Consider the following 23,692-nt stretch of genomic DNA (forward strand, 5'->3'; position numbering starts at 1 on the left):
CTGAACACTGTAACAAAGTTATTCTACACCTCGTATAATAGAACCTCTTCCTCAAACTCTATAAATCATCCCCCTCTCTATGGTAGCTCTTATCTAACACTGCCCTGCAGAAGTAGCTGGAGATAATTCAAACAGAGCCTCTGTACTGTTGCCAGATTGTCTCTGTGCAGTACCCCCCCCCCCCCCACCCTTCAACACACACAAACCCCAAAATACACCGCTGCAGTATCAAAACTTACAAAGACGTCACAGCCTCTTTGGGCTCATCAGCCAGGAGAAAATTGTGTTGTCTCATATTTCACTCATTCAGACACTGGCTGTTTGGTGACGCTCATAAAAAGTGTCCCTTTTCAGTGACTCCACATAACACACAGGAATCGGCAACTACTTTACAACTTGTTCCCCATTTTTTATTCTTAATAAAACACATTTTATTATATTTATTAATGTATTTATTGCAAGTGTGGATGTCGATTCAATCAGTGTTTGCCCTTAAATCTGTATTTTCCAACTGCTCTCTAAAAGGCATGAATACTGTGTTATTGGTCAAAGTTTGGACACACCCAGGGGCGTGTCCAAACTTTTTTTTGACTGGGGTGGCCCAACTAGGGCTCTGACTTATGTAGGGGAGCCACAAATACCCTGTCTAACTTCACCAATAACTACTTTATAACACAAGATGATTGGTTGTAAAATTAAGTCCCACAGGGACACAGGGATAATAGCCAATCACAGTTTTAGGATTTTTGGGTTGGCACTTATGGTGGCCAATCAGGCTTCTAGGGGGGGCCCGGGTCACCCCTCTGGACACGCCATCTTCTCTAAAGCTTTGCTGTTCCTCTGAATTCTACTGGATTGGTCGTTACTAGATTTGAAGATAAACGCTGAATTTATCTGAAAGGTTGAGTTACACTTAAAAGGGTGTCAACGTCTGTATTTGAACATTTAAGAAGCAGCATAACTTTTCATTTTGTTAAGGTTCACAGTAAAACTGAATTTTCATTAACGAGCAGTTTCCTGATTGAATACAATTCTGTGATACTCTGTGGTGTGACCTGAAACAGAAGAACAATTTATAGTCCTTTAACTCACAACTGATGCTGTTACAATCATCTGATTTTTTTCTTCTCCCTCTGAGCAGATGATGTATTAAGCAATATCTAACACTCATGAAGAATAAGTCTGTTAGAACCATCCGACCTGAGCGTTTTTCTCTGAGGGCTTCTCTAAGGCACAATACACTTCACACACGCGCACACACACACAAGTCCTACCTTTTGCCTCATCTCCATTTTCATCTTCCAGTCTCATGTGATTCACATTTTATGCATGTGACTCTTAAGGTTGTTTATTTGCCACAGCTATTTTGTCTCAGAGAAAGATGATAGTTGAATCAAGAAAAATAAATAACTGAGAAGAATCTGACTAGTGCTCGGGTACTGTGTCTGTTGGCTTTGTGTGTGTGTGTGTGTGTGTGTGTGTCTTTGGAAATCTGGCACATTTTGCCCCGAGGGCGTGCATGAAGAAGCACATTACCTTGTTGAGAAACACATTGATGACACCCTGATGCAGCAGTTGTACATATTTTACCACATCTGCTCTGTGGGCAGTAACTAACAGTATTAATATAGTTTAATTATTACAGCTGGTGCATTTGGAATTTATGTGAATTGTACTTTTAATACAGCTAGTTTACATCATTATCATGCATCATTTGAAGCGTCAGGTCAGACCTATTGACCATGTTCTATGTCTTCATTAAAACTTAAACTTTTAGCTTGATGATGATTGATTTCCAAATTAGCAAATACTTTGGCCTTTTTAGAAAAGCTGGTGCAAACAGCTCAAAGATGTCATCCTTACAGGAAGCCTGACCTCCAAATTACACAACACACTTTGAATTAATGTCCAATCACAGCTTGTGATTTTGCCTTTTTGCCGCCCCTCCCCCCCTCAATATCATACAAAGGAACAAATTAAATGTTTTTGCAAGATAAATAAAACCTTCTCCTTGGACGTGGATGCTCAAAGCAGCCAACCGTTTTGTGTAGGCTTTTGAAATGTCTAAATCCATCCTCTGTGGAACACTTTATTAGCCGTGCTCTGTCACAGTCCTTTTGGTCTCCAGTTGTAATACATGACTTGATGATACAGTTACTAACGACGTCAGTGCCGTAGAAGACAAAGCTCAAAGCGACGGCCTGAGTCATGCACTCTCCAGCTCCTCTCCTCTTCCATCCTCCCCTCTCACCTCCTGGCCTCACTCGACATCAACAGTCATGCCGTAGTCAGGGCTGCTAGCAAACTGAATCTTACCATCTGTTTCCTGCTCCTCAAACACTATGACCTGTGAGGAAGCAAAAAGATATAAGAGTTTAGAGTTTAGCCGAGGTCATCAGAGGGCTGAGAAAGTGGGTGGCTGTGCACAAACGCAAATATATGCACCCTCAAGTAAAAAAATACTTTTGGTTTGGGAAGTAGGAGATACACAAAGATGTAGAATAAAGTAAGATATTTGAATCACAGTATATATATATGTAGCTGCATACTGTATCTGCTGACTTGTGATGTTCATCTATTTCACTGTAATAGTTGAGGTAAAGAACAAGATTGCACACAAAAAATTCAACATCTGCAACCGTGCATTCTCAAAAATGTTTGGACAATATTTACTTGTAACTGATGGGCATCAAAATGCATACACAGGGGGATAGAAAATGTAATCAGAGTACCTACAACATTGGAATATTAGGGATTTGAAGATAATTAATCATAATTGAATTTATACAAACTTTCAATTGAATCTGACAAATGGGATAAGGACATTTCATAAATTAATCTAATAACTCTGCTCCAATGGAAAGGATTAATAAAGGATTTTTTTTTAAATTGTTAGTTAGAAAAAGCAAAATGACCGTTATATATTATTTAATATACTTTGTTTCAAAAAAGTAAATTAAAAATCAGAAATAAATTATAGGACTGATAATTTAAGTGTTTATTTTGGTCTTTATTTCACCAATAGTTTTTCTAAAGCCATAACTGTTCTATTTGGCGGCCATTTTTATAGAGATCCAGACACACCAGCAACAAACAGTAAAATGAACTGGTGAAAGCATTCCAAAATGTTTTTTACTATATGGATACATCATACTGAAGAGGATTAGGGCCACTCAAAGCGGATTTTTCTTTTTTTTTTTTTTTTAATTCTGAGAAAAAATATTTTCATTTTGAATTCTAAATGAAATCTCAGAATTCTGACTTTCATAGCATTAGCATTTGTAAAAAAAAAGAAACGACAGAATATTGAGGCTTCAGAAAATTTAAGTGAACACTTACATTAAACATGCCTTTACATTTTAAGCTGTGGTGTCCCTTCTCACTAAAATGGTCATGACTGTTAACTAAACTTCCCACTTTATATCACTGTAATGAGAGAATGTTTGAAAAACCCTGTCATGTAACTTAGGACAGACTCGGGCAGAGATCATGTGTAGTCTGTGATGTACTGTACCTGGTTAGTCCCTCTGTGCAGCCAGGGGCCTGGGACATACAGAGTCTGCTGGGGTCCGATGGTCCAGTATCGGCCCAGGTTCCTGCCGTTGATGAACACTACACCTTTCCCCCAGCCCTGATAACACAACCAGAGATTGTTTCACCATGACAACAGGCAGGTTCAGCCAATTAAATGCTGAAGGGTTAAAAGGGAAACATGTTGATGACTCCCAAACAACACATGGTTAGCCTTCATCTCATCTTTAACACATCATAGGTCTTTGTAATTTGGATTCTTGAGGTAAAATAGAAAGATAAGATATTTTTTGTTCAATAATGTCACTACCAAATTAGATCAAATACATTTTATTCTCTCAATATATCCTATGATTTGTGACCAAAACACAAATGTCACTATACTGATTGAGTTTATACATTTAAAATGACCTAATAGGGATGCTGGATCTGCTGATAGAAATGTGTGCTCATAGCTACAATAGAAGGAATCCCATATCTAATGAATGTGTAGTGGAAACAGCTCCCAGGAGCAGACCAATATAAATAAATATCATTGCTGTTCTAGTAAAATACTTTTACCAAAAATGGCCAAAACACCAAACAGGACTTAGAGGTTACCTATATAAATGCAGGCCACTTAATTCCTGCAAAATGCAGGAGAGGACAGCCTGAAATGAATGTCTCATTGAACAAAATACACTCTAAACATGATCTTTTTCAATTTAAATATCATAGTTAATCTTTAAGATTATATTCCAGATACCCTAAACACCAGCCATGACACTGTACTGTTGTTTAATATAACAGCTCTACCACTGTCCTGGGGTGTAAGCCCCCTGACGGTCCTACTTACAGGGAGCTTGATGAAGGTGTCTTTGGGAAAAGTGTCCACATAGAGTTTGGCCTGAAAAAAACCAGGGAAGGAGGGTCGCTGAGGCATGGACATCCATTTGCCTGAACTCTCAAGTCTGTAAGAAGCAGAATACATTTTTTTTTTTTTTTTTTTTTTTTTTTTTTAACTCTCCTCAAATCCTTCACTTTTTCCCCCCTTTATTTTCAATCAAAAGATCCTTCAGTCTTGACACACTGCAATGTCCCAGTACAGTGTATCATGCAATTTGTGTTTCTATGCCTAAAGTAAATGTCAAGTCAAAGTTTGGGCGTGTATGCCAGGGGAAATATTAAGTCCCTATCTTTGCTGTGGCCTTACAGTAGGTTATGTTTTGCCTCTGAGTAAATTCAAAAGGTTGCCATGATATAAGACCAAAATTCCCTCCTTCTCCATCCATGTTTAGTGTTCATTCCAACAGGGCTTCAGGCCCTGACATTTTCAGGATGCTGCTTAGGTAAAGATACTGCAATTGTTCAAAAGATGAGAGGACCAAAACAGTGCCTATAAACTGTTGTAAGACAGCTTACTGTCAGTTTTTTATTTAACCAGGAAAGAAACTCATTGAGATTAAAAATCTCTTTTTCAAGAGTGTCCCGGCCAAGACAGTCAGCAAAACATTCACAGAGTTTCACATGGACAACAAGCAGCCAATCTTTCAAATACATTAGACATAAAAAGACACAAATAACAAATCCAAACAGCAAATGTTTGTCATAAATCATCCACAAACACATCAGGAAGAACATCTACAGCCAGATGTGTCCACCTCCAAGTCATTTAACTTCCTCTTAAAAGCATCCAACGAGAGAAGTTCATTAAGTTCAAGTGCATGTATAACCTCTGAAAAGAAAGGTCAAAATAAACGAGTGACCCTGATGTTAATCATCCATGCAGCTAATATGAGTTGCAATCATAATCGTTTGAAGATTACACTGAAAAACGAAGATTTTGTGCATGAAAAATCTTGTGGAAGACATTTGTATTCACACAGACGATGCATGTGATTAGCAATTAGATGGAATAATAATCTTGTAATAAAGCAGTACCGTGGAGGAGTTGCAAAGGAACATTAGGTGCACTGGGTCCTCTATATTTGATCACCCAGCACAGCCAAATCTGTATCCCTGGCTGTAAATTCAGTCTTACTGCCAGTGTCTCTATATTCATTAAATGGCTCAACACTTCATACTTTTCCTATCTTTCAATAATGTTCATTCTGTAGATTATTAATATTTTATGCTGTCACCTCTTGTTTAAAAAAAAGTCAATGTTGAGTCTTAGAGCCTCACAAGCATCAGCCTTGTTATCTAACTGCTTATAATTCCACATTTAACACGAGCTACTGACTCGGAAGGCTTTGTTTTTATTTGTGAATTTTGACATCGTGTTCCCATTGTAATTGTGCTAAGCAGGGAGATAATCAGCTAGATTAAATCAGGAGCAGGCAGGTGTAATGACAGAGAAACAAACATGGAGAGGAAAGTGAATAATAATGAAAAGACAACAAACCTGTTTACAAAGCCTGGCTTCAGACTCAGACTATGAATAATGAAGCCTCGGAGGATGCTCTTGTTTAACTCGATATCTCCAACAAGCCCTGAAAGGTGAGTCAAAGGTGCTCTCACTTTCCTTTGGATCTTAAAGACACTGGTAATTAGATGCTTTCAGAGTCTGTAATTGCAAAGATCATATGGAGAGACGTGCACTGACTGCACATCTACAAAACCAGTTTACATGTCAAAGTGTTACCTTTGCGCTGCATATCCAGAGTTTTCCCATAATTCACTCTTCCACAATTCTCAACCAGTAAACTCAGCGTTCTTTTTCCCTTCAGTGGAAGAATGCGTAAAACAAGAGAGGCGTTACTAACACACAGAGGTATTTCTCAATGGAAAGAATTAACAACAAAAATAAGAGTGAATAATAAAAAAAATATATGGTTTTTGGCAACTGGAGGCTGATCTGAATTTCTATAATGTTGACATTCACTATTCAAATTTGTAGAGATCGGGGCGCACTGGTGGCGCAATGGTTAGGGCGCGCGTCCCATGTATTGAGACTCTCGTCTCGAGCGGTAGGCCCAGGTTCGCTTCTACCCGTGGCCCCTTTCCGCATGTCATTCCCCACTCTCTCTCCCTGGTTTCCCACTCTATCCACTGTCCTCCCTCTGAATTAAAGGTACGAAAAAGCCCAAAATAAATCTTAAAGATAAAGAGTGGTTTGAAGGTCTGCTGTTGGCTGAATACTGGGACCATACTGTCAGAAACATCTATCGGCATCCTCTGAAGCTTTCACACACTGCTGGATGTTAAATATTAATAACTTCATTCTTCTGAATGACACCAGCAGCAGACTGGTTTAAAGTTCATAGACAAGGTCACTTACACACATTAGTATGTTTGCACTCTCTCTCTCACACACACACACACAATACCTTTCCTTCAGGGAGTGCAAGTTCTTGTGTTTTATTATCCATAACACCCATCAAATGTTTGTCCACAAAAACCTGGGAGGTAAGAAAATCAACATTAATTGTAGTTGTAGTTAATATGATTAGATGGATACATTATGACATATAAAAAGCATGAAGCACATATATAAGAGCTTCAGATTCAGTCATTCACTCAAGAGGACATATTCTCCCCCTCCTCCACCTTTTCAAACAGTCCTCTGTGGTCTAAATGAAACATCTGTGCTGTGCTTTGATCAAAATATAACATGAATCAAGCATCAGAGGAGTTTTGTGACCCTGTATAAACCAGCTCTCTCAGAACACTCCGTTTTGGTGTGTGTGTGTGTGTGTGTGTGTGTGTGTCTCTTTAAATTAAATGAGCCCCCCCTGATTTTCCCAGTAGACATCATTCCTCTGTAGCAAGACTAAAAATGGCGAACCTGCGCTAAAGTTTTGTTCTAGGCTGGAGGTGTAGTCCATGGGTGGAGATATCAGGGGAGGGGAGGGGATTTTTTTATACCAGAATCCCACTGTGATGTCACAAGGAGAGTAACTCTAAAACGGAGCACTTTCCTCTGCGTTGTAAGACTTAATCATACCACAAACATAAGACTGGATGTGTTTATTTCACATTTTGTGGGTCAGTAGACACTCAGGTTACTCAAATATATGTCCAAAAACACTGTCAAAGTGGATTTTTTATAATAATAGTATGTCCCCTTTAAGCAACTGTTTCCATCAGCAGCAACTTGTATCAGCCTAAAGTTGTTCACTGCTCTCTACCAGTAAATCATCAGTTGTACATCTTTAACTAGCAGACTAGAGTTTTATAGAAGTTCTCACAAAGATTGTGTGAATGTGTGACAGCCCATCCTCACCAGTGCTCTGTCCCTGATGTTGTTGTTTGAGTTGAGGCTTCCTGCAGCGGTGATGGAGGTCTCGTACAGCGTGTAGCCGTAGGATTGGCCATTGTGATTGTTGACGGGGAGATTCTCCATGTTCACCGGCTTTTCAGACTTAAATGGCTAAAACAATATATGCAGATGAAGAAAATTTAATGAATATGTGTATCTTCAGGGAAGTTTTTGTTGAAATCCTTAAATATTGTTTGCTTGTTTAATTGAATAATGTATCCCAAATGAAGCTTTCCTGTCTGGCGTTCAGAACAATCTCTTTATTCACCCACATTCTTCTCATGCCCTCGGGAGGTTGCATTATGCACTCTTCACAAGACAATAAACACTTCCTGCTCTGACACGATTAACCACCTACCTCCGAACACACTGACACGATATCAAACTCTTAACATCCCACTCAGTCTCTCAGAAGACAACAAAGAGAAAAGTCTCTTTTTTGAACAGGGGCATGGGGCTGGTCAGGGGCAAAGTAATCGTTGTCTCAGAGGGAAGCAAATTATTGCGACGGGGAGTGAATAATTAATGTTGTGAGCAACTGGCAGACTTGCTACATCTGGTGTGAATATAAATGGCCCTGAAGAGCATGGTGTAAATGGCTGACTCAAGTGGTGGACATGAAAGCAAACAGACATTATGACACCCTGCAAACACTCTTTTTTTTTTTTTTACAAATCGTTTTTTGTAAAGAGAGATTTTTGTAAGTCATACTTTTCCACAAGATCTCACTTTACAGCTCTAAAGCTACACACAGTGGATTTCTGATGTCTTCAAGAGGTCTGGATCAGGAGCACCACTGCACCAGATGTTCATTAAGGAATGTTACACCTTCAATTCTGTGCAATTCTTAACAGGTGAGTTTCAGGTGTGTGGCAATAAACAGATCACAAAAGTGAAAAAAAGAAATGCTCTGTCACTCAGTTCACTTATATTTGTTTTGACTCATTGAAGGAGTTTTTTGGTGATTTGATTTCAAAGCTACGCAGATTAATGTTGTCTTAAGTGTTGAACAAAATTGTGATTCAGGAGGGACATGCTGCAAACAAAGGTATTGTATCAAACATGTAGAACAACAGATAGACAAAGAAACTACAGCGATGCATACTCGGCTGCAGCCTCTACCATCACTGTGTGACTGTAGAGTGAACAGAGACGTTTCCTGCTTTATGCAGACTATGCAGCCTGCCCCCGCAGCCACTAGGGGGACCCTAAAGCTGCACGTACAGACTCAATATACGGTGTTTGGGAAGAACTAAAATAACCTGTCTATTTGAGCCAGCCAATAGACATGTCACATGTTCAGTGAAGAACCCGTATTCTTAAAATTAAGATCAGGGTTTTAAACAAAAATAAGCTTCTGTGAGAGGGAAGCTGTGGCTCGTGTTTGTGGGCTAGTCAAGTCAAAATCATCAATGGGCTGTCACACAAAGGTGTGACGTCTGCTTACAGGTATGGGATGCTGACTTCCACTAATCGAGCCTGTTTCCCTCTTAAAGCAAAACAGATTGATGCATCTCTACAAATCATCTGAATGGATTAAGAATCACTTTATTGTAGTTTGACAAATTAGTGGTCCCCCAAACAGTATCTTGCATATGGCCACAAATAAGCTAGAAACGGCCCTGGGTGTGAATAGGTGAATGTGGCATGTAGAGTAAAACATGCTTTATATATAATAAAAGCGTCTATATTAACCACTTTACCATTTAAATATTCATTGTACTTCATGTCCTAATCATTATATTAAATAATGTAATTGCACAATGCAGATTTCTCAAATACAGTCCACAGTCCAGACCTAGCCTGGAGCTTCCCCAGGGATTTTCACAGCTTCATTTTTGGCTTCCATGTCTTGTATTAAGGGTTTCATGTGGTCTTTTGTCTGTCTAAACATTGCAATTCTGGTTTCCTGCACGGCTGATTTTTTATGACTTTTGTGCTCCTCTCTGAGTCTGTAGCTTACCTTGTCATTGAGATTCAGACAGTCCCACAGGGACAGGTACTGCGTGATGACAACGGGATGGTACGCCCTCCTCTCCTGGAGAGAGGGCAGTTCATGGAGAGGCTGGGCTAGAAAAACAAGGAGCAGACCGCATGATAATGGGCAGTTCGTCTACCTGTATATGAATTTATTTTCATTTTATTATCCTCTTTTGAGATGCAAACAAGTGCAAACACACCTTCGCAAGACATTCTGTATTTATTACAACAGCAAATATACATAGGCCTTGTATATCACATCCAAGAAAAAAGGGAAAAGTTCCACCTTTTTAAATGAAATTAAACTCTGTTAAGTCCCAAAGCAAACACTTAGAGCTGATTTATAAAAAAGTAGAATGACGTATTTCTTTTAACTCTTCATTAATCAGAGTAATTTGACATGTTATGTCTCTTCACCAGCTTCCAGTTCTTGGCTCAGTATTTCTCTATATTATGATAACCATTGGTTGCCCTTCCCACTCCTAAGTGCTTTTAGAGGTGTTAAAGCATACAGAGACACCAGCCGTCCCTCTGGAGAAGACTTGACAGCATTTTCTTAACACCAAGCAGTAACAGCAGGAACACTTAAGGAAAGCTTAGAACATAATAGCCAACACATTTCTTCTCCAGATTGAGTCTTTGGTAGTTCACATGATGTGTTACATTAGAGATAGGAAGAGTGCTCATTGAAAAGTCATTTCTATGAGACAAAGATTTGGAATTAGAAAAAAGAATAAGGCGAGTAAGGGGGCACCAGATGCCTAGTGGTTAGTGCGCACACCCCATGTACAGATTCTTTAGTCCTCCAAGGAGACGGCCTGGGTTCAAGTCTGACCTGCGGCACCTTTCCAGCATGTCATTCCCCACTCTCTCTCTCCCCTCATTCTGACTCTATCCACTGTCCAATCTCTAAATAAAGGCATAAAAAGTGTTAAAAATATTCAGTATCAATTCAGTTCAGATTTAGTCATGTTCGACATTTGACTTTCCCCACAAAAGATTCTGAACTCCTTTTGGGAGAGGGGGGTGGGGTGTAGGTTTTTATTTTTGCTGTTTTTTTCTATCTTTATAAAAGCAATGAATATATTTTCAAAAAAGAAAGAAAAAAAGAAAAGAAAAACCTTCCAGAAATAAATAAAAATTAAATATGTCCATTAGACTTTACACAACAGAACCAAAACACTTGTAATGATTTAGGATAGAATAAGGTAAGGTCTGTAAAAAATAAAAATCATTTTAGATATAAAAAAAAAAAAAAAAGATTCTGAACTGACGACTAAGGCCCAGTGTCCACCTAGTGTTTTTCCTGGGCTGTACAGCGCTGGCTGTGCGCTCGGGAGTATTTGCATGAAGCACTGCACACCCATCCTGTCTCTATGACAACAGTCTGTTTACAATGGATGAATGAATGCTTCAAAATAAATAGAAAATACAATTCAGAAAGATGAATACTGAGTTATACTTCAACCGCACACACTGTGTATTCTAGATGAATGTCTAGCTTCCCAGATCTATGATGAGCCATGTTGTCGGACAGATCAGAATAAAACCATGGCACATAAAACAACACCACAGACTGAAGAGTAGCTGACAATGTAAATGATTCGATAAGCAAACAAAAATAAATATCAAGCTGATCCAATTAGGAATTAGGTCACGAGTTAGTGGTTTTCTGAGAACACTAAGCCTCCTCAGACTCCCTCATATATCCAGGCCACTGCTCATTGTTCAGCAGACTACAAAACATATGGAAGAATCACGCACATGCACACCGCCTTTCCAACTATTCTCAATCGCATCTAACTCTTAGAAATGTATTAGTTTGCTGGCTGGATTCAGTCTCAGATCACCACAAGTTTTATTTCCAGCCCTGGCCAAAAAAATGAAAAATACTCAAGCCTTCTACCCCTGACCACAAACCCCTTTTTAACAATCAGAAAACTGCATTAGCAATTAGCCTGGAAAAGTAGTTTTCACTGTAGGAGATCACCTACATGCAAACCCATACTAACCCCCATCTAATCCACGCCTCTAATCAAATGCAAAGTTATCCTCCTTTAGCCAACAGTGGGCAGGTTGCACAAGGAGAATTAACTTTAAGTGTTGAGATGAAAGGAAAGTGAGAGAAAGAGGGACAGAAGTTATGGAGCTCGTCTCAGCAACAACAAGCAGAACTCACTGTGGTAGAGGCTGAATAAATTCCTCAGAAGATGGTACTTGGTGGTGTAATCCCCAGCCTCGGATAATGGAGCATCGTAATCTGAAAGATAATGCGCTATCAGAACAGCAGAGTCAGGGAGCCAGGGAGAGGCAGGGATGCCTCTTACCGTGGCAGATGCTTTCATTGTGCTCCCCTATCAAAACATCTTGAGACAGCAGAGGGCCAAGACACATGTTGGGTTATCTGGACAGAAAATGGAGCCGTTTGAGGCACACACACACAAAAAAATATATATAGCTGAAGGGCACTCAGAAGTGAACACAGGTGTGATGTCTGCTGAAGGTCAGAGTTTGTCTCCCCCTTTCTGTGGAGCACTTATCAGAATTCATCTCTTTCCTCAAGGAGGTCATTACAACGTTACATCCCCCAGAGGAGGCTATAAAACCCATTCTACCGTCTTTAATTCACAATTCACATGCATTTTATTGGCTAATTAATTCATCAGTGCGCAGCACATATTCAAATTTGAAAGCAAACAAAGGTCAGAGGCTTAGGAGAAGGGATAACGCCATCTCCAGACATTTTAAACACTACTCTCAATTTGTTATTGCAGTAACTTGCAACTACTTATTTTAAAAAAAGTTTAAAAAAAATACATTTGGTGTATTTCTCCATGCACTATATGACTGCCCTATGAAACTACCTTTCTGAAAGGTGGTGCCAAAGAGTCTTGAAGTCTGGCTTAAACAGCCTCCTCCATAATCGCCACAATAATATTTTTGAGGTTATAAATATCTTCAGCCACGACGTGTTTCAAAAGTAAAAAGAAAAATGTCCAAAATTATTTGCTTGGTAAATGGCACTCAGAATGAGACAAATATGAAAGGTCTTAATGGTTTATCTCAGGAGAGTTACATCTTAAAGGAGCAGTATGTAACTCTGACACCTAGTGTTTAAAATGGGTACTGCAGTCCAAATTCAAAACATTGAAAAGAGCCGTCTCCCCCCGCCCCCTCCTCTCTAGAGTCGATGCGCACACGGATTGCTATGTCTCATACTCAGAAGCTTCAGTGTTTAGCCAGCTCTGCATCCGTCTTGAAGCCTTTCTGCGTTCTCACCTCTCTCAATCTTTCACATCTCCAACATTTTTCCTAATTTCATCAACTTTCTTGTCTTGGAGCTTATCAGAAAGAGAATCTTTTTAGGGCGGGTAAAATCAGTTATATCTGATAACTGGTATCATATCTGGCAAACCAAGGGGCATCCAAAACAGCTGTGTGGGGGTACTTTAAAACCGCCATCATCATTTCGGATCTGTATCGAAACATAGAAATTAGGACATACTGGCTGCTGCATTGGTTTCAGAGAATCCAGCACTTCAATATTCCCATAATGGCTGATGATATAGTAAGGTCATTTAATGATTTAATTCAGTAGATATCTTAAATATTGCTCCTTTAAGGAGGTTATAGCACTGTCTGAGAGGATTTGTATATGTTTGAGTGTACTTACTGTCACTGTGTGTGCAAATGAATATGTTTATGTATGAACTATTTGGGTGAGGAATACTGCTTTAAAGGCTTTATATGTGATTTTTTGATCCAGTAGATGTCGCCCTTGAGCACCAGCATGAAACCAAAACAACTTGCGCTGCATTGTTGTGTTAGCATGCTAATGCTAGTGATCTTTATTATGCTTGTATCTTCACACTGCATGTAAATTTACCTGAAATGAGCGTGATCTAGAAACACAGTTAAGCAGTGAGTACAGTATGTTATTCTTCTTTTCTCTAGTCCCTCAATTAAACAACTTTTATACACGAGGGGAGGAGTCAGCCGGCCGTCCTGGCGATGTAAACAAAGTGAAGATAGGACTCTGAAAACTCTGAAAACATCACAGACAGTGGGACTCGGGTGTTACACCCATTGTAGACAGTCATGACTCACAGAGTTATTTTCAGAGGATATACTTGATTTCTATTATATTTAAGTGTGAAAAATCACATAGAAAGACTTTAACATAAGTTGCTGCCCTTTTTTCCCTCTTTTTTTTGTATTGATTGTGAGTCCTTCTGTATCATCTATTTCATATTTTTGTATGATAAAACAAATATAAACATTGACATTTTATCAAATTATAAATAAGTACATGTGTGCGTACAATTTAAAAGCATAATTATTAGAAATTATGTATACAGGTCCAACTTTTTATATGCAATTGTGTGTCCAATCCTTGTGGCATTAACCTACTCTCTTCTCCATCCAGATAGAGAATTATTGACATGTTGTTACATTCCAGTCATCACACCGTACGTACCATAGCTTGTTACCATATGCTTTGGCGCTTGTGTTCCATGTTCAAATGCCCCACTCATGAAGCCGAAGTTTGTCCCTCCGTGAAACATGTAGAGGTTGATGGACATGTCCCACATGAGGATCGTTCTGATCACAGCCACCATCTCTGTTTGAAAAGAGAACAAACAGATCTCTTTGAATGCACTAGAGGTTAATCACTCTGATGGAAACCTGTGGGTCAATGTGAGGACTAATAAATTCAAAAGCTTTACATTAAGACACAAAGAGAAGAAAATCCATTGGACTTCAGCTGTAACAAGGCAGAGCCACTGTTTCAATTATCCTATCGCCCTCAGTTCCACTTCAATTGAACATGAACGGACCTCAGACCCACATCCTATTACTGCTTGCTATAATTCATTACAGGGCAATGCTCGCACCCATAAAAAAAAATCACCTCCTCAAATTAGCAACCTACATATTACGGGGAATATGCCAGGGCAACTAGTTAAGCATTCAAATTGGACTTTAGTGGTGAAATTGGCTGCTTTTAATGGTTTGAATCAAGGGCATGAGTCTCGGTGAATAACAATGGAGCTGGGTGAGCAACAGAGGCGCGCTGGTTGCTTTCATGGTGGTGCCACTAGCTGTGACCAACTGCCGGGCGTGTTACAGTCTGCGGAGCAATGAACTGTCAAGGACATGAATCCCCCCTCAGAATATTTGAGCCTTCATTGTGTAGCTGTGACACTTTCTGCAGAGTGAGGGTCTTTTATTCCCCTCCCTCCCTGAGAAGAAAATCCATAACGAAGCTCTTTTTTTTTTTCCGGTTTCAGAATGTTTTTTTTGCTGACATGTAGATGATGCCTGTTGGGAATGAATGACAGAGAGTAAAAAGAAAGTTTGAGGCTCTGCACTGTGATTGAAATAAGACGTTCCTGAGAGCACTCATGATGGTCATAGAAGCATGAGTGACTTCCATCTAAGGAAGAATGTGCAATATCGTACATATAAATACAGCAGAAATGAAGTATATCCTGTGTAAATGTCTCTGAGTCATGACTGTCTACAATGAGTGTGAAGCATGAGTCTCGCCAGCTGTATTGTTGTCGGAGCCGTGTTTACATCATGTTTACATGGACGGGATGGCCTTGTGTATAAAGTTGTTTGAGCCAAGAACTAGAGACTTGTCTTTAGATCTTGGTCATTCTGTGTCAATTTATGTGCAACATGAAGCTATGATTTAACCAAAGTGTGCTAACATTAGCATGCTAACACAACAATGCAGGCCACAGGCAATCATCTAGAGTAAAGGGCAATTTCTTTTATGAACGCGAGTGGAGAGGGGTTTGAGGTGTGCAGCTTGAGGAGAGAGGAGGCTTCAGAATAGCGGAGGTGTCACCAAACAGAAGTTTGTTTTGGTTTAATGCTGGTGCTCAAGGCCAAAGACACCTACTGGATCAAAAAGTCGCACATTCTTATTTTAATCTTTAGAATATTAATACAGGTGGTATTACTTTTGCCAGTCCAATATATTATTTAAAAAATCCCCCCGCTGCTGTTGTATGTGGACCATGTTACATGGCTGGTATGAGAGGTGAACTGCAGCTGGCTTTATATCATACTAGGATACTTTAGACTTTTAAGGTTCATATCAGATGCAGGGTCGATGGCGTATGTATTTGTGACATGCAGCTGATACAAATACTGGATTCATTGATTGTTCAAAAAAGCACATTTAAAATCAACTTATTGTTTATTATTTCAGCAATGTGACCAAATATTTGTTGGGTGCACCTTCTCAACTCTGAAGTTTTGGCCCTATAAATCACAGTTATCATAGTTAATTAAGAGCTATATGGAAATAAACTGCTACTGTCACACTCAAATGTTCACGAAAAATAAGATGAACTTACTCTTGTAATCCTCTTCAAAATGATGTGTGACAATAAGGATTTAAGAGTTGCTCTCTTTTTGGTAGCACATTCAGTGGTGAAAACTGAATAATCATTATTCCCATTGAATGCTGTTACTACTCCACCTTTAGTCCACCATACTACTCCAACGCATGTAAGGTAGAAGTCATATAGTTTTTACCCCTCAACTGGAATTCAGGATATTACATTTTAAACTTGGATTCACCATTTAAACAATATTGAAGATCAACTTGTTTCAGGTGTAATGTAAGTCAGTATTTCTGTTGTTTCTATAATTCTATGATTTCTGAAAATGTCAGTTTGCTGTTGAAATCAAAGACTTTGCAGTTCTCTTTCTGCACTGTTTTTAAGATTAAAGGATTGAGGATCCACCTGAGAACAACACTGTCTTAATATGACTGATCTTTTTTTTTTTTAGAAATAGAGACTGAACAGCCCAGCAGTATTTGAAGTAGTAAAAAGTAGCTCCACCTGGACCAATCACAACAGACTACTGTTCACAATAGCATCAATAACCAAACCATTTAATAGACATAATGTATAACGCTACAAAATGGACTTAAGCTGTGACACTCTAAGTACTATTTTCTGATAATACATGTTTTAAATGGTTGTTGTTGTTTACCATTTTCTCAGAAAATTGATTTTCATTCCAGCACTGAACATTGTTTTCATGATTTTCCTAATCTCTTCTGTGCTACTGATCAACCAATGGTGCAATAAGGATCCAATGAATGTAGCAAAGATCCAACAAAGGTAAGGAAGAGGAAGCCAGTTAGTAATCTATTGTGAATATACACAATTAAGATTTCAATTTCAGTTAAACATTTGCTTTTCAAATGTTCTCATGACAATGAATGTTCGTTAGGTACACTTGTCAGGCCTTAAGAATCAATACCCAATGTGTTAAGAATCTTACAGCGATTTCTCTGCCTGAACTCAATATGATATTGTAAAGTAGCTTATAATTAAAAGTAAACAATGAAACTATACGTTTCCAACAACCTTGTATCATTAAAAGCAGCAAAGAGCAGGACTCTGCTTGTTTCTGAGTGTCTATGTGTGGATAGAGAATTTTTTGATAACAAGGAGGCAGGGAGCATGAAACACATCCACCTGTGTTCAACACAGTCAGTGTGAATCAGTGGAGCACATCTTTGAAAAATTCCTGCACTGGCCTCTGAACATCGAATCTACAGCCCAGAGACAAAGCAGGAGGAAAGGACACAGTCTCTGGTTTGTGATATTTGGCTAAGCTCCGACCGTACATGAAATGTATAAAAAGTCTCAAACAAAGTCAGAAAAACAAGGAAGAAATAACCATATGCCAAGCTGTGCAGAGTGGGCTCTGTGCCTTTTGTGAGGGAACCAGAGAGTTAGAAATCCTGTCTTACAGTCAGTCTGGAGAATTTATCTTACACAACCCCCAGAGCCGTGAGTCTTCCCTTACCCTGATGTATCCTGCCAAAGAGACAGTTTTATTGTAGCTAAAAAGGTTTGTCTTGCGCCTTTTCTTAACCTTAAGCTGCATGGGGGACGCCGGTGTCCTGGCGGCATGGGGGGGTACGAATCTGGCCTGTGGATATTTTCCCACATATTGTCCCCTACTCTCTCTCTCTCTCCAATTTCTGACTCTATCCACTGTCCTGTCTCTAAATAAGGCATAGAAAGCCCCTCCAAAAAACCTTTAAAAAATAAACAGCAATATTCTGTCTCAGCCTTAAGGCATGCTGTTTTGCCTCCAGAGATTTTTCTTTGCCTCGCAGCGTAAACCCCGTCTTGACTCAAATGACTCAGTATTGTAGAAGTTCTGTACTGTACACTATTCTCTAAACTCAGAAAGTAACTATCAGCACAAACACTACACCTCATTCTCTTATCTCGGATCTGTTTGCTTTGCCTAAAGAGAAACTGTCGACCAATTTGAAGTCTGTTTTACCCTCAGCGGAGAAGACATGATGGAGGTCCCCCCAAACATCAAACCAGCCAGACCAGTACTCCATCACCATCTTGGGCTTGTTAGGCTGGTAGAAAAAAACAGAACAATGCAGTGTTAGAACACTAACAACCTCAAGCTACCAGGATTCATCTGAATGATCTGAAGCTTTGAGTTACTCGAGTATCAAAGCTGTCTTTCAAGGGTCAAACTTTTAGACTTTTCTCTTACAGATGTTCTTTTATCGGAAAAAGTTTGTTTCTGTTCAACCTCCAGTTAGATGCCCCTCCCCCTTAAAAAAGTAATGACTGACGAGGCGCTGGTGGTGCAGTGGTTAGAGTGTGCGCCCCATGTATGTAGGCTGTAGTCCTCCAAGCGGGCAGCCCGGGTTCAAATCCCACCTGTGTCTCCTTTCCCGCATGTCATTCCCTACTCTCTCTGATTTCCAACTCTATCCACTGTGCTATCTCTACAATAAAGGCACATAATGCCCAAAAATACATCTTAAAAAAAAAAAAGAAGTAATGACTGACTCAAAAATCTCTCCAACAATTAAAACAGTGAAACACAAAATAAGACTCACTTGTATTTTATCCAGATACTTGATCTCATCCATTCTCAGTTTCTGGAAATTGATGGTTTCTAACACTTCAGGCAAAAAATAAAGCACAAAAAATAAGAACAATTACAAACACATAAAAGTGTACAAACCAACAATTTAAAGATGTTCTTCAGACCACAAAGTGCATTGATATTAAACCTGTCTTAAGGTTCTACATTAAGATTCAGTATATAAAGGGAACTTCAACAGAATGGTCAGAGTGTTAATCAGAGATATATATGTTTGATTTATTAGAATTGTTTTTAATATGCATTTAAACATTTTTTTGAATTCCAAAAGGAGATCATGTCCTGTAGTTATGATGAAGCCAATGCTTGGTGTGCAGTGATGATAAAATCTATAATACTCATAGTTAAGAGAGAACAACCTTTGACAGCATTAAGGTGATAATGGTTAATGGCACGATTATATTGTAACTGTGATGTAGAAAAAGGAAACAAATATGATGTTTCTGGCATCAGTCCATTTATGCAAGGATACACATTCAAAAAAAAAATCCTGGACAACACTGAACCCTTTGTGGGTAGAATTTGGATCTGAGCTGCAGCTGCCTGACACTGGGCCGCCCTTGGCTCAGTCCTCTTGTTGTTGTGTGAAAAAACAATACAGCAAACACCATACAGTGTGTGTGTGTGTTTATTCTGGTGTTTGTGTATGCATGGTCTTATTTGTCTTTCAGCCTATCTGACAATACCTCCTTTCAGTCCGCCTCGCTTTAGTCCTTCCTTGTTGTCTGAGGTCAGCAGCAGCTCTGTGATGCCCCTCGACAATAGCGCCTGGAAAGAAGAAGAGGGATGGTGGAGACAACTGAGCAAAACACTGGAGTAAAGGAGACAAGTGAACGATTGAGCGAGTAAAGGAAGCAAGGAGAACTTAAAGTAAACATGTGCACAATCATCTATTAGATACCAGGTATTGTGAAAATGATGACATTATATTGTTTCTTACCTCCTTGATGAAGGGCATGTAGTCTTCATCTTCTGCATAGGAGCCATATTCATTCTCCACTTGCACCGCGATGATTGGACCACCCTTTGAGTACTGAGCAGGGATTAACCAATGAAGAGAGAACACATTATTTCCCGGCCCCAACTCTTGACCATTTGTATACTCCATAAAGCTGAACTTTAAAACAACGTGAAATGGAAAGAAGAGTTTGTTCAAGGATGAACTGATAGAGATATTCATTATCAGAGGACACTATTGATGAATTGGACCATGTTGCTGCACTTTACTGCTGACAAGATCATGCTAGAAGGGATCAAATTAGAGCCCGACTGATTGATAGCCAGCCGATAACATTGGCCGATATAGCATAACAAGTGACTATTGGTATCGGCTAACTTTATCACAGATATGCCGTTAATAGTAGATTTATTCCCCTGTCAAATATAATTTCATGTGATTTTCATTGTATTACACAAGCAGTTCTCTTTCTGGTTTTCTGCAGCTGAGTGTGCTTTATCACTCACACAAAAGAGTGTCAAGTGGTGATTCACATACACGCAGTTACTTTACAGTTGAGTGACCGTCTGGAAGTTGTTATGCTGTATATATTTTCTACAAGTGTTTTATAACCACATTTGAGGGATCAATGCAATAAATTTGTATATATCTATCTCTACAAATCGAACGTAGATCGAAGAAAGATATCGGCCGATATCGGTATCAATGTTTTTCTCTCTGAAATATCTATTTTAGAATCTGCCCCAAAAATCCATACCAGTCGAGCCCTATATAAAATGTACTGGTAAATATTAATTCTATATTGAGAAAAATTTAAACTTTTTTTTATTGCATGCATACTAATATTATTATACACATTCATTTAGTTTAAAAAATAAAAAAATAACAATTGAAGCTTTATTGTGATGTACCTGATGTGGAACAGCTCTCTTCAGAAGCTCGTTAAAGAAGGATCTGACTGCAGCAGTAAATCCTGGATACGTTGTTCTCAGTTTCATGTTCTGATCCCTCAGTAGCCAACTGAAAACAAAGATCACAACAACCTTCAAAATGTTTTTAAAAAACACAAACATTTTACAAAGTGATATGCTGTGAGCTCACTTTAGATCACTGCATGACTATCATGTCATGTGCATCAGACACAGTCATCCTTCACTGTATGTCCTTCAACACACTCAGTTTTATTTATCAAATCCTAAAAACATCAAACCAACATTTCCAATTAGAACAGTTACTCAAAAAATGTTGTACATCGAAGTATCCCCTCCAAAACTAAATGTATTCTCCTTCCAAACCTGTTTTGCTTCTAGCACTTAAAGAAATCATAATTTCAGGTAAATGAGCCTGTAAGAGACATTTCAATTGTTCTCTCAAATATCTAAAAAGGTCTAAATTATCATTGAATTTGAGTAATTGAAGTTGATAGATTATGGTGCTGGTCATGATATACTTTAGAACAGTTAACACTAATGTCATGTAAATACATGTAGCATGGACTCATCTAACCAACATCAGTTAATTGTTGTTCAGTACAAAACAGCACAGTGGGAACACTTAAAACAATTCAGATAACTAAATGATAAATTACCTCTATGAGTTGAATGGATTTAGCTTTTAGCAAAGATTCTGCTAACAAACAGATTACCTGACTGAACTAATCATTTCCAAACTAATCTAAGGGATTAACTCTGCACCCCACTGGCTATGTTAAATAATGCACGGTGCATACATATAACATTTACACAGATTTATAACTTCATTTTAGCTCTGTTTTCTTTTACCTGGGTAGACCCCCTAAATCCCACTCAGCACAGATGTACGGCCCCGGACGCAGGATCACCCAGAGGCCCAGGCTGGCTGCCAGGCGGAGATACGCTCTAAGCAAAGGACATGAAATGTCAGTAGAGCCTATCTATATGGATACACACACTTCAACATTTCCCCTACTCCAGATATTAAGAAGGGACTTTCAAAATTCATCAAATGTTCAAATGCAAATGATGTGTCAATTAGTCTGATTTCACACAATCATTTGTTTTTTAAAGATCTGACATCTGAGCAATCAACACATGTGCTGGATCAAGACCATCGTCATCAATTTATCAAGAATCATTAATACTGCCTGAGGGCACAACTAATTAATCAAAAACCTTTCTTGAGGGTAATTGTACACCTCCTCAGCAGTATCACATTATACAACACTGTTAAGGCTGAGCCTTTTTGCAATGCAACAGTGCCATCTGCAGGAGTCTAAGGTGCACAGTGTTCTCTTCATCTCTTACTCTAAATCCAGCTGATCCTCAAAGTTGAAGACCCCTCGCTCAGGCTCATGCAGGTTCCAAGGCACATACCTGAAAAAATGTCAGATTTGATATGCTTTATGTGTTTTAAAGAGAGTGTGTCATTTTTCATTTCTACTTTGCTTTACTATGATTTTTTTTTCGGTGTATGACTGTCTCCAGCAAAACAAATATCTTGCACTATTCCTTTTGGGATTGAAGGGACAGTATGTTCAACCAGCTGTGAGTTTGCAGTGGGAGCTTACGTGGTGAGTGTATTGAGGCCACAGGCCTTCATCTTCAGCAGACGGTCCTCCCAGTACGCTCTGGGGACGCGGAAGTAATGGATGGAGCCACCAAGGATGCGGAAGGGTTTTCTCTCCAGAGTGAACTGAGAAGAGTTGGCCCTCAGACCCTCCACATGAATCAGTCTTCTCCCTGATTGGGGCCGATGCCTAATGGGCAACAAACAGCTCAGAAATGAAAAAAATAACTTGTTGGAATAGTGCAACTGGATTAAAAGAAATCAAGACATATGAGACGTATAGCCTATACAAGCTTCAGAAGAAATATCTAAACTGGTTGAACCTGTTGAGAGCTGCAGGTATGACAGGTGTCTCCCTCATGGGTTATAACTGTAACCTGCTGCAAAGGATACACACAGAGAGTGTGTTCTGTACCATCGACAGGTTGTAGTTAAGGATGATTATCCTTAAGCTTTATTAATGATGTTACAGAGCGTTTTAAAACATGACTACAATTCAACACTGTGATCCAGACAACCTGAAAGGTAAATTGACTATAGGCTTACACCTTCACCGGTAAAGTGAGGACAGACACCTAAACGTACTGCTGCGTGTCATGTTGAGGATCGAAAGGTCATCAGGTGAAAGTTTATGGAGAACTTTGTTGAATTCTTGAAGAATTTGCTTATTAAAAAAAATGTAGATTTTATAAGCAAGAAAAAAATACAATTTCGAGTAAAAGTAATTGTAGACGGGGTGTTCATTCAGAGATTCATTTTTACGCATGACTCTTGTTATGAGACCGTGACGGGTCAGATATGAAAGAGACGTTTACATCAGGCTTACATCAACTTGGCTGTTTGATTGTGTCCTTACCTTATCCACTGACTGAAGAGAACTACCGCGACAGCAAACAGCAGGAGGAGATATCTTTGCTTTAGAGGCAGACGAACACAAATACCTGTTTTCACGTCCATTAGAAACAACAAGCTGCAGCCTTGTGAAAATGTTCAGTGCATATCGGAGGTCCTTCTCTGAAAGTCCCCTCTGCAGCTTTCAGGAGGTAGTCGACCGTCTATGGTCCTCCTGATCAGTAACCTGTGCAACAACAGAACATGCTGCTAATGAAGTATCACAAAGCTGTCAGATGACAAAACGAAGTGAAGTGAAGGCAATGAAGTAAAGCTACCCAATGACAACGGAATATTCGTAAGCTTACTTCCGGGGTTAATAACTATGAAAATGCAACTTTGAAAATAAGGCGGTTAGCAGTGTAACTTCAAGATATGTCGATAGATCGAAGTTAGCGTGAGTTGTCCAAGACACCTCGTGCAGACGCGCGTGCACGCCCACGTTGTTGTTTTTTTTTATTCTGGATTAATTTTGTTTTCCTTTTGAATATGAAGGTTTAAAAAAAAGTTGCACATTTTCATGAAAACATTTCGCCTTCAAGAAAGTTGAACATTTTCATGGGTGGAAAAAATCATATATTTGGTAACAT

At 39.1% G+C, this 23,692-nt stretch overlaps 1 protein-coding gene across 2 annotated transcripts in view; it reads right to left on the reverse strand.

Moving 5' to 3' along the window:
* Window positions 1-23,542, reverse strand: part of LOC109995359 (beta-galactosidase-1-like protein 2) — a 34,782-nt gene extending 11,240 nt beyond the window's left edge. The window contains exons 1-20 of one of the 2 annotated variants that reach the window (XM_065960740.1): window positions 23,411-23,542; window positions 23,068-23,289; window positions 22,213-22,401; window positions 21,950-22,018; window positions 21,449-21,544; window positions 20,579-20,687; window positions 19,650-19,742; window positions 19,396-19,477; window positions 18,663-18,727; window positions 18,083-18,167; window positions 14,229-14,372; window positions 11,931-12,011; window positions 9,735-9,841; window positions 7,736-7,882; window positions 6,840-6,911; window positions 6,155-6,233; window positions 5,915-6,002; window positions 4,367-4,481; window positions 3,515-3,631; window positions 2,317-2,347 (exon numbers count right to left, since the gene is read on the reverse strand). In XM_065960740.1, the coding sequence (XP_065816812.1) occupies window positions 2,317-2,347; window positions 3,515-3,631; window positions 4,367-4,481; window positions 5,915-6,002; window positions 6,155-6,233; window positions 6,840-6,911; window positions 7,736-7,882; window positions 9,735-9,841; window positions 11,931-12,011; window positions 14,229-14,372; window positions 18,083-18,167; window positions 18,663-18,727; window positions 19,396-19,477; window positions 19,650-19,742; window positions 20,579-20,687; window positions 21,449-21,544; window positions 21,950-22,018; window positions 22,213-22,401; window positions 23,068-23,168 (1,870 nt within the window). In that variant the 5' untranslated portion in view covers window positions 23,169-23,289; window positions 23,411-23,542. Of the gene's footprint in view, window positions 1-177; window positions 2,348-3,514; window positions 3,632-4,366; window positions 4,482-5,914; window positions 6,003-6,154; window positions 6,234-6,839; window positions 6,912-7,735; window positions 7,883-9,734; window positions 9,842-11,930; window positions 12,012-14,228; window positions 14,373-18,082; window positions 18,168-18,662; window positions 18,728-19,395; window positions 19,478-19,649; window positions 19,743-20,578; window positions 20,688-21,448; window positions 21,545-21,949; window positions 22,019-22,212; window positions 22,402-23,067; window positions 23,384-23,410 lie in introns of those variants that run through there. The other variant, XM_029280264.2, reaches the window with a different exon arrangement.
* Between the last annotated feature and the right edge of the window lie 150 nt (window positions 23,543-23,692).

Source organism: Labrus bergylta, chromosome 11 (assembly GCF_963930695.1).
Source record: "Labrus bergylta chromosome 11, fLabBer1.1, whole genome shotgun sequence".
In the NCBI taxonomy this organism is placed as follows: domain Eukaryota; kingdom Metazoa; phylum Chordata; class Actinopteri; order Labriformes; family Labridae; genus Labrus; species Labrus bergylta.